General features: G+C 32.9%; 1 protein-coding gene across 1 annotated transcript in view; it reads left to right on the top strand.

The window, feature by feature from the left end:
- The first annotated feature begins 1,444 nt into the window (after nt 1-1,444).
- Nucleotides 1,445-12,259, top strand: part of LOC140663287 (RNA-binding protein 24) — a 30,089-nt gene continuing 19,274 nt past the window's right edge. Inside the window, exons 1-4 of the mRNA XM_072887345.1 lie at nt 1,445-1,465; nt 6,502-6,903; nt 8,089-8,215; nt 10,647-10,707. Of these exons, the coding sequence (XP_072743446.1) occupies nt 1,460-1,465; nt 6,502-6,903; nt 8,089-8,215; nt 10,647-10,707 (596 nt within the window). The 5' untranslated portion in view covers nt 1,445-1,459. The remainder of the gene's footprint in view (nt 1,466-6,501; nt 6,904-8,088; nt 8,216-10,646; nt 10,708-12,259) is intronic.

Genomic DNA, 12,259 nt, shown 5'->3' on the forward strand with positions numbered 1-12,259 from the left:
ACTATATTAGCGTGCACTTCCCTGGATCCCTGCTCCCCGATGCGATCTATACGATCAATCGGCACGACACGGCGTGGCGTCTCGACTGAATCCGATTTACTCAGCAGTATGTATTTATGTGTGTGTATGTGTATGTGAAATCGCGTGGCGGGCAAATTTGTGCGCGCAGGAAATTCTGTTTATCCTCGTTGGCGGAACCTCGCGTGGCCATCTTGCGCGCGTTCGTAAAACCGTCTGCTTCTTCTCTTTCTCTTTCTCTCAGCTGTCCCCTCTCAACCCCCGTTCAACGGCCCGGTGGCCGCGACAAAGGGCTGCCACGACGACCGGGCACGTGTTCCTCGATGTTTATTAATAAACCCCGACGGTTGTGCCCGGCGATTTCGTCCGAGCCAGTACGTCTGGAAACGGACGCAGGTGATAGCACCTCCGGCCGAAAAATTGCTAAGAATACTATATCTGTGACTGTTGCAAGCTATTCTATTGTATTCATTGCATTTATCTCACCTTATGACTAAGCGGAATTCAAAAAAACCACATTTCCAGGCATAGAAATTTTATCAAAATTTTTGAAGCTTATACTACTAGGTTCTTTTTTTGACTAGCTTAAAGTAGAAATTAAGCAGCCATATGGTGATGTATTCTTGAAAGCATTTCAAACAGAAGTAGATTTCCAGCGGTAGGGCTTACTCGATCGCTTTTCTTTTTCGCGAAAGAAACTTCTTTCGCAAGTTTGCATAGGAATGTGGAAGTTATTTGCTCGCGAAAGTTTGCTACGATTTTTATGTTTGTCTTATCTTGAGAGGTAACGGGACTAGTCTAGACCGAGTTATGCTAATGTACGATGTTCTTTCGGAAGTTCGCCGAGTTCTGAGAATTTTATAAAATGTAAACGATACAATGTAATGTAGGATCTATTTTGCATCGTGTTTATATAAGCTTTTGTTTTTTTTTTTTTTTTTCATATCAAATACTGATTGCTGTAGATTTGAAAAAAATTTTTTTATAATATCAATTGATTAATAATTATTTACAAAAGAATATTTTTTTATAGTATTTTTCTTTGATATTATAAAGAGAAAAGAGATTTAAAGAGATGTTTTAAAATATGCCACATAATTTTTATAATATGTGTTATAACATATATTTGCAGTTTTTTAAATATTCTAACTAATATGTTAACAAAATTCTTGATTATGTATAATATACATGTATATTATATTTATGTTTAAAAAGAATGTTATAAAGACAGTAAAGATTTCAAAACTTTCCAAATTTTTTTAAAATTTCTCTAATAGCACGGAACAAAAGTATTTTTCTCTTTCTCTGGAGAGTTTAACATGCCATTCATAATGTACTATTTTCTTATACAGCCAGTATCTTCGGTGTAGAAAAAAGCAAGCCATCCAATTTTCACGCTATCAACGGGCAAGTAGCGCATAACGCTCTTCGTACAACGTCAATGCCGGTAGTATAAACTTTTAGCAGACATACACATACACTCTTATTGTCAATCGTGCTTCAACAAGTGTTCCTGCACGAGATACAAACAATATAATAATGACGTTATCGGTTACGTGGTGAGGCTGTGTCTCACGCATATAACCATAACTTGCCGTGGCAAGTTTTGCGCAAAGACATGAATAATATTAACGTTCCAATTAGCTTCTAAAGGAAACAGTTATTTTCGAAACTTAATTGACAATTACGCTACATATATAAATGTGTTACAAAAAAAAAAAAAAATTATGAACGAGTCAATTCGCCTAAAAATCAATTAGCATTAATTAAATGCGGAATAATTAAAAGATAAGAATATTTTTTAATTCTAAATGCATTAAAATCTAAGCGATTAAAAGAGTAAAATGCAGGATGTATTATTAAGTATTTATAAATTTAAATATAATAGAAGAACATTTAACAATTTTTTTTACTTTTTATAGAGTCAATATATATTATATATAATATAAGTAAAAAAAATAATCTTTTATGTGATAAAAATAAACACTATGTGCGAAACTTTTTGCGATAATGTTACTTAAAGAGCCGCAGGCATGTCTTTGGGGTAATGCACTTTTCGCTCATGCAATTAACTCTCGCGTATATAATTGACATTTTTTTCTCGAAACGCGACGAAAGCTGTGGGTCGCGTGTATTTTTCGAAAGTCTGGTCTGTCTGCGACTTTGGCCGAGAGGATATTTTTGTGACTTTCGCGGAGCGCATGGCAATCGGCCAGTTCCGAATGCATGCCACACGCTTGATGTGATCGAAAGACGACGACTGAATGTGATGATGACAACGACGACGTCCCGACGTCAAGCCTAGTGCTGGGAATTTGTCGCCTAAGTGCAGCGCGTCTCCGAGAAGTACATTCTTCTCGTGCACTACGGGGTGTCTGCACAGTCCACGTGTGTGCTATTAAAAACCAGTGCCTCTCAACGGGTGTTCCATAGAATAGGAGGCCGTTTTACGAGTGTTCTCCCTTCCTTCCTTCTTTTTTCTCTTTTGAAAAAGAGATGTTTTGCAAACTTCCGTATCGCGAAATAACATTTTTCCTTATCATTTTATTTATTTTTTCGATGCAACTAGATTTTGTTGCGTGCGAACAAGACCGAAAGGACATTTTGTTCCTATGGAATACGAATACAGCTGAGAATCGGTCGAAATTTTCATGTTTTGCGATCGTGAAGGAGCCCGATTGCCGTATGCTTCCGCCGGTTTACGAACCAGCCGGCGTTCGGCCATTGTTTCTACCCTCTGCAAGCGGGTACCTCTACTACCTGAAGGGTTGAAACTACTTCTGCCAACAGGATTGGTCGACACTGTACAGCAAGAATTTCAAACAAAAATATATTATGAAGTTAAAAGTCTTTTTAAATAAAGGAAGAAAGAGTCAGAAATATAAATTTTGATTTATCAAAGAATAACAGTAGATAGACAAGATGAACCTTCTTATATTCTAGAATTGTTAATATTAATAATAAAGTTTCCATTTGGATTTATGGAATTTAATAATATATTGTGTTACTTTAAGAAAATTAATTTCCTAATTAAAAATTATTATTCTATAAACACTTTTAACTTCACTAATCGTCGGTATAAATTATTTTATTAGAATATAGACATTCCAAAGACATTAAATAATATAAAGTTACTCTCTTAACAGAATAATTTCATTGTCAAATTTTATTTTCAAGCTATTCGTTGAAAAAAATGTTCCGACAAGCTTACGGTCCGAACTAGAACGTCTAGGACGAAAGATGGCGAAGGAGGAGAGGGCGGTGATGGCAATACAACAATATGATTATACGGCGTGCTGCACCGGTTTTCTGCAGCAGCTGCCGCCGTCGTTTTGGGGGATCTCGACCGGGAACGGACGGACGATCGTTCTGTCGAAGTACCGGTAGAAAAAGGCGAGGGAGAGGGGTGGACAAGGAGAGTAGGCGGGGGTTGCAGCAGAGGGGCCCCTCTGTTCTTGCCGTAGGGCCCAGCGCGCATAATACGCACAGGCAAGAAAGAGCGAGAGCACGTTGGGAACGCGTTGCGATGAAACGAGAGAGAAGGATGAAAAAGGAACGAAGGAGAAAAAGCCCTCTCTTTCCCTCTTCAACCATCGGCACCGTAGAACGCATTGCAGAAACTCGAAAGACGAGCCATACGAAAAATGCCCTACTACCTGGTTCCCTCCGAATCGTTCTCTAAGCGAGGAGCAAAACTGGCTCCCTTTTCAGACTTCTTTAGAGAAGAGAAGAGCCTTGGATGGAGGTCAGGGTTCCTTCTCTTCCCCCTGTCCTTTCTTCTTGTCCCTCAGTATATAACTTTCTTCGTCACTCAGGCTAAAGTCCTCTCTCGCTTCTCCGTCGTTGTTCCATCGGATTTTCCCCGATACAGAGGGGTTCAGCAGCTTCTACGCAGAAGGAGAACGGGGAGATTTATTTGTTCTCTTTGTGCCTGGAGGAGTCATCGATTCGAGCGAATCGGACAGAGAAGATAGACGAAAATAATGCACGCGTCAGACGAAACTAGAGGACGATTCGCTTTCGTCGTCCATCAGTTCTCGTGCAGTGTAGACTGCAGGAAGTTGTGAACGCAGATGTATTTATGTGTGTATGTGTATGTGTGAGTGTGAGTATATATGCATACGTATGCCATGTTGCATCACTATATTGCTGATGGTATCTTCAAAAGATTATTTTTTTTTACCTTATACTTGTTTCGTCAGATTGATTTTTATATGAATATTCGGTTATGAATAAATACTACAGATAAAATTTAAAAAATTGATTAGTTTTCTCGAAAGTCGTCGATACATTTCTCTCGCATTTTATAAAGAGTGCCATGATATTTCAATGCAATCTCTTCATTTATTGATCTGTGAATTGATTGTTTAATATTATTATACTTGAATTTTTAGAAGTGAAAATTTTGAAAAAAATACATTACATACAAAAATATATTAATTGTGTATATCAAATACATACACGTACTATATTTAATTTTATAGTTTCATATAAATCTACTATTTCAATAATTTTAACATTTTTAAACATCGTTCGCGCTATGTTATAGTTGAGTCCGCGTCATGATTTATTACGTAGGCAATGTTATTTTAGATAGCACATTACTCATGCGTAGTTGGTTCTATTTTTGCGAATCTTGTTTATAAGTAAAATTTCGCTATTTATGAATTTATGATATATAATATAAAATAATTTTTTTTTCATAAAATTGAAACTTTTTTTTATACATTGAAAATGATAATATTATTTTTACGCTTTTGTATTTATAGAAAAAAATATCCTAAAGAAATTAATTTAATGCTTCAAATCAATTGTTTAAAAGAAGAACAAAAAGTAAAAAAGGAATATTTAAAGAATATTCATTTTACTTGTTTGTTTTATCGCTTTTAAATTACGTTTGAAAGTTATTTCGTATGAATCTCTTGCTCATTACACATTTGACTTGTTTATTACATGTTAAACATTAATTAGTGCAATTTTATATCGCTTATTATAATTGTTTTCTAAAGTTCTGCTTGACGCCTAAGTAGTGGCGATATCTCTTTTTTGCGTAAGAATTTCCGCATCCATTTCACTCAATTATAGTTCCCCTTTCACTAAAGTTAACGCGAGTAAAGCCGCGTATATTATAACAAATCAGTAAAGTAAAATTCCTTAGGAGAAAAGTGATGATCTTATCGCCGTCAGATCGCAGCTATAGAGTAGCAACGCTAATGCGTACGCATTAAAACGCACACATCGTTATAGTGCACGCATGTCAATTTGGTTGTAATGCAATATGCACGAAACACTTACACATACGCACACATATATACACATTATGTATCGATCCTGCATGACCAAGTGCAGTTCTTTCACCCTCGTAGGGATGAGAACTGAACCTTTTCATCAAAGCTTTCTAAACCGCACACGTGCGGCCTCCTTAATTGGACGCAGTTGAATTAAACAGCAATGCGGTACACAAATTAATCTTTCCGTAACAAACATGCTACTTTGAGGGCATAATGTAGATCAAGCATCATTAAATGAACAAGAACGTTTGATCGTTTATCGATTTCAGTGAAGCTTCCTTAATATATTATGTGACGTGCAATTATTCTGTCTAGAATCTAGTGCACATTAGAAATGAGAATATATTTTAAGAAATAATTGAAATTTTATTCGATTTTATGTTAAACTATATTTCTCATTGCTTCTATGACGAGGCGAAATAAAGAAATAAAAAGATTTTAATATTATGCTATTCTGATTAAAATAAGAAAAGAACGAGATATGTAAGCTATACTGCTGTGTCTACTTTACACAGACAAAAGTAAAGGAAAGTAGGTGTGCTGTACGTAGGTTTCACTCATCGTGTGTTCTCGCGTAGGATGCAATAGATATTTAAATCTGGAGTATTCACGATAGACGAAAATACATATGTATCGATTTCATTCAAAATATTGTGTTCATTTTAAAACAAGTTTTTGTTGCTGCATATTTTATGGAATAAGAAATTTTATTTTTCAACCTATAAAAGTAGACTTCAATTTGTTTTAAACGAGAATTAAAAATTCATTTTAGATTTAATTAATTTAAACTGAATTTTTTGAAGAGTTAAAAACTAATTTTAGAATTAATTAATTTAAATTCAAATAACATAAAATTAAAATTCTTTTAATAAAAATAAGTCATATAAATAAAGTGTTGTATGTTAATTTTATTTTAGAAATTAGATTTCATTATTTCTTCATTCTTGATGATAAATATATCCACAATTAATTTTCTTTTATATTAATTTTTGTTAAAGAAAAAAAAACAAAAATATATAATTCCAACTGCATATTTATATTTTAAAAGAAAAATAAATATTGATTGTGAATTATTCTAATTAAAATAACAGCAGAATACTCACAGGCTTTCTCATTACATTTTTTTCTACGTTTATTTTTATATATTTTTCTCTTCTCATTTTTCTCATATCAGATTTCTTTTGATTTGCAGAACAGAGAGCATTACGTGTCTAAATGCTGCACGGCCTGTGGCGTGATTAACATTGACCAAGGTACCAAAGAAAGTGTCAAGATTGAGCAAGTCGTTGTTCCGTCCGGCGGCGATCTCGCCAAAATTTGGAGGATGCTGATGCCGGGTGCCGCGGGTCTCGGTGTGGGCGCGGTTGGCGCCGTAGGTGCCCCAGCGCCCGACGAGCTGGTGCAAGGGCTGGGTGCTCTGGCAGGTACTACGCCGCAGCAAAAGGACACGACATGGACGAAGTTGTTTGTCGGTGGTCTACCTTATCATACTACTGACAAGAGTCTCAGGGAACATTTTAACGTTTACGGAGATATCGAAGAAGCGGTCGTTATCACGGACAGACAGACTGGCAAGAGCAGAGGCTATGGCTTTGTAAGTAATTACAAATGAATAGCTGCAATTCGTTCACGTTCGATTTAACACAACATTGGATATACAATATTTTCATTATATCAACGTATTAAAATTTGTTTTTACTCTAAATATCTATTTCGTTATTATACTTTTTTTTATTGATTTAACGTTGATGAAAAAAAGTGATCGATAAAATTAATTAGTTAAACGGATTGACTCTATAATAACTTATAGTTTGAGACTATAAATTCAATTTGTTTTTACATATATACAGATAGTAAGTTTAGTTTTTCCGCTCGTAATAATGCTTTTTATTTCGTGTAAATCGTATTTTCCCTTATGAGGCCTCGCATCTATTCTTTTTGTTTCATATATATTTTTGTATCTATTTATTTCAGGTATGCTGAGTATATGGAAATAAGTGTTTGCCGTTATTTCTTAATAGATTAATATTTAGATGTGAAAGCATTCTTTCTAATTTTTATGATTATTTTTATGATAATTTTTATTTAATTTGTCGATTTCGAAAAACATTCGCATAAGCCTTAAGTAATGATGTATTAAGTAATTGATGAACTAGATCATTCAAGTATAAATAATTGATATTTCTTATTTCTAACTAAAAAATTAAATTATTTTACACAATTTTTTATTTACAAAATTTTATCGGCAAATATCTCGAAAATCAAAATACTTCTGTGTTTTTAAGAAAAATGTCTGAAAAAAATTTTTTTTTTATTCGAGAATATATATTTTTGAATACATAGAATGTATATTCTACATCGCAACATTGTAGTGCCAACAATAATTCTGTTTTTTCAAGCTATCTCAAAAATATTACTTATTTGAAACTGATTGGAATTTTAAAGTGAATGTGATAAAAGATCTTTAGTCTTATTGAGATTTCTATTCACTGCATTCTTTGGTTGTGTATTCATGAGAAACTTGACGATAATGCTCAATGCTATCTATTTTCTTTGTAACAAAAGAGTGCCGTAAAATTTGACCTGTCTTTCTTTCGTCCTATATACTTAAGATTATAATTTAGGTCTTCTTTCCAAAATGTTTGTTGAACGGAAAATATAAAAATTCAATTTCTATGTTTAAATGACATAATTTATACAAAATATATAAAAAATATATATTTTTCAATACACATTCATTCTTAATTAATCAAAGAGAATTAATTCAATCTGTATGCAGGTAATTATGGGAGATAGACCAGCAGCAGAGAGGGCATGTAAAGACCCTAATCCTATCATCGATGGTCGCAAGGCAAATGTCAACTTGGCCATTCTCGGAGCTAAACCCAGGGGTAATTTGCAAACAAGTAAGTTTTGTCATTTTGTCATTTTTACAATTGTATGATAATGTGTGTGCTTCTTTATTCTTCCGACATAACATCACAATGTATTCAATTATTTAAAAAATTGTTATACAAACTCTATATGTGTGTGTGTATGTGCGAACATAACAAGTTACACTTATGTGATTAATTATTTTGGTTGATAAAGAATGTATTCGTGCTTTGTTTTTTCTAATATTAATAATAACAATCTGTCGTCTAAAATATATCAAGGTTAAATTAATCGTGTAACGAATTCAATGTCTGTCTTGCAATTAATCAAATTAAATTTTACATGTAATGGATTTTGATATTGACAAGACAGTGTTTTGAGATTTAATTTTTATAATTAATCATATTTGTGCAGAATTTTCAAACGTTTTTCAAGTTATCCGGATTAACTTGCGATTAAAATTAATATATACTTGTGTGCTTTTGATAAAAAAATTAAGAATCACGATTGCATCATTTCTACTTAGGATCACTTCGTACTTTGTATTTGATTCTCGTTGTTTTTGATATTTGCGCGTCATAGTCACAAGTTTTCCGCTTGATACATTGCCAGGATCGCTAAAACCTCATTCGTCGCAACGATATGTTGTCATGTGACATGAATCTTGAGACGCATAGGATAATTCCGTCGCATTATTTATTATTAATCGTGTAACGTTCAAATTTAATGAAAGGAAAGAATTCATTTTTTACTTTAATTGCTAGAAAAAAAATATTGTGTAATGTTTAAAATGCAAGAGTAATAGTTTGATATATTGCCAAAAAGAGTTTCATCTGATAGATAGTTGTACAAATAAATGACTTTTCTTGTACTCACTAAATTGTGATATACATTGTGGATGCGAAAGGTCGATAGGACCGAAAGATGATCAGCCAAATGGTGAAATGTTCCTTGAGTCACTCTCTTAAACTCTCTTAATGGCGTCGAGCCAACATAGCTTGACGCTTCGAGACCCAAGTCTAAAATTGCCTTAACCCGAGTACCGAATTGTCTAATTTTTTTCTCTCCGACACAAGAATTGCTTCTAGTTTATTGTCAAATATTTTCGATGTAGATATTTATAATTACTAATGTAGAGCGCTTTTCACGTTTGAATTTGCCACATTTCCAAATCTTTTTTGCAATATTATATGATATTCTCTTGGAAGTTTTAAATAGTATTCCATGATTTGATTTTGATTAAGATAGAAAAATTGCACAAATGTTTGTATAATAGAAAGATTATACACATATATTTATTTGTGGACATATATATTTTTAATTATTTCTTTTTAATTTAGACAAATTTAAATTACGTTGAAGAAGATAGAGTATTTTACCAATTATAATTCTGAAAAATGCGAATTTCCAATTTCATTTATATTGCGCATTTATATTACTGTACGTCGAAAGGGACGAAACATATTCTTTATAGGATAACAATCGTTATATATATTCGGTTGCATGGTCATTTCAAGTTTATTGCGCGCCGTAATGCACTCGCAGATAGCGAGCATGCCATCGGTGCATCAGTATCTTAGTTTGTGTGCACGCACCTACATGTTCGCCTCTACGCACGTGTCCATTCTTATCTAACGGTGCCATAAACAATTATTAAGTGATCGTTAACAGGCAGAAAGTTTCGATAACACCAAAAAAAAGTAAAGAATAATGACAAAATACATTTACGAAGCTGTAAGTTTTTTTTTATTGATTCATTTAATCATTGATATGGCAAACACTAATTCTCAATGTCCACGATGAATCATGCAAATTTTTAGTTACTCATTTATCTCTTTGAGAAATATCACGCGTTTGCTGTTTTCGTAATACGATAATTTTATATATCATATATTGATTCAGCAAGATTCTTTTAACGGAACACTAGTTCTATATTGATCATGCTAATGAATAAAATATGGTAAAGAAGGTGGCATATGACACAGATTTTCAGCTAAGAATATGAATTATTTTTACTGGGAATTTTCTACTAACTTTGAACCGGTATAATGTTAGATGATTGAATGTGCAATGAATTACCTACTGTGCGGTAAATGTATTATTCACATTGGATTACTATTTCTATTTTTATTTATAATAACATCTTTTAAAATAGAAGATGCACTTTTAAATTATCATACATTTATTTATTTACCCGCAAACTCTTTGACTAATTTTGATTTTTCTCTTTTAAAAAAAATGTCGAAATGCCAATAATCAGAGTAAGAATTTTTAAACTTGTTTTATGTAAAACGTAAAAACTAGTTTGTTAATAATTTTATGCATTTTTAAAAATAAATTAACATTTCGTGTTGAAAAAGAAAGATATTTTGAACAAGCTCGATTAGAAAATGATAGAGAAATGAGAATTTGAGAGTCAGTTATTAAAAATTGAGATTCACTGATTACATCTGTAATTTTCAGCATTCCCGTTCGCTACAGGCATCCGGGCCGGTTATCCAGCAGTACTTCCTGGCCAATACGGGTGAGTACACATTTATGTGCTTTGTCGAGGGATATTAAGAACGCATATGTCGTAACTGTAGTTAGAGATCAGAGTAATCTAAGGCAAAAGAAGAATCCTTCGTAGCGCGATCTCGCGTAGTCGCTGACTACCAAATTCTCTCGCTACAAATCAACGAAATCATTTTTCGCGTAATTTTCGCTCTCTCGAAAGGTTTTTTTTTTTTTTTTTTTTACCGCGTATAGGTGAATTAAAAATAAACGAACGATTACTTGCGCGGCGTATTTATACAAATTTGTCGATCAACGCGATTCTCGCGTGATGGAAAACGGGATCGAGGATCATTTTTTTTTTTGTATTTTGCAAACTTGTTGATGGATAAAGTTTTCGAACCATTACAGCAAGCATATTACGAATCATTCGCTTTCGCGTAGAATATTGGACTGGGATATGATGGAAATTAATAGTCGTTGATGCAACGTTCGAAAACTAAGAAGGTATTCCGCTTAACGGATTCGCACGGTCGAATAACTTTACGAACTTTTTTGTAAAGACATCGTAATATGTGACGTTTCAGCATCCTGACGCGCGCGCGTAAGGAGGCAGGCAGAGAGTCCTCTTTCCGAGATCTTTGAGAGGGCCAAGGGCCGTTCTAAGGACCCTATATTAATGCGAAAAAGAGACAAAAACAGGAAAAAGAAAAAAAGGAGAAATGTATTAGCGATCGATGAAAAAAAAAAGAGAAAAAAAGGGGAATGAGAGAGAAAGCGGCACACGCACACGTATCAGAAACCTACACGTATGAGTACCTACAAGTTTCATTCCATGAAGTACATAGCGAAGATCTTCCGAGGATCGGCCTGTTGTTCTTCTTCTCCTAACGTACTTTTTTTGATTGTGTTTTTTTCTTTCTTGGTGAAACTGACGTGAAGTGATGATAATGATTGCTGAGAGATTTGCGATTGTTTGTTACTGGTTTTTAATATTTTTTTATTTTATTTTATATCTTTACTCTTTTACACTCTTTTTTCTTAATTAGCATTATATATAATAACGATATATTAATGACGATAATAATCCGAGTGATATTATAATAAATTGCAATATCGATAGCTGTTATACCTCTTCGATTCGCCACCATCGTTCATACAAATCAAAATCGAGATATTCTATCATATTCAAGTAATTTTTTATTATAAATACATAGAGAAAAAAAAGATATAAGAGAGAATGTATTAGTATCAATTTAAAAAAATATTTATTTTAAATATATTAAATAATTTATATATATAAAATTACACATTTAACTTTGAAATTTTTCCAAATTATTTGGAAATATTAAAAGGTGAATTTTTTACAATAAATTTTTCTAATTGAATATGCATTGAGAAAAATTAAACTTGGGATAAAAATATATTTTTAATTAAGCAATATTATGACTGCTCTCAATTAAATGATATATACCACGTAATTCTTTTTGTCGATTTATAATATCTAATTATTGGAATTAACAGTTAGAATTTATAAATTAATGAGTAAATCTATACTTGTCTGTTCTCATTGTGAGATGAAC

This window comes from Anoplolepis gracilipes, chromosome 2 (genome assembly GCF_047496725.1).
Source record: "Anoplolepis gracilipes chromosome 2, ASM4749672v1, whole genome shotgun sequence".
NCBI lineage: Eukaryota > Metazoa > Arthropoda > Insecta > Hymenoptera > Formicidae > Anoplolepis > Anoplolepis gracilipes.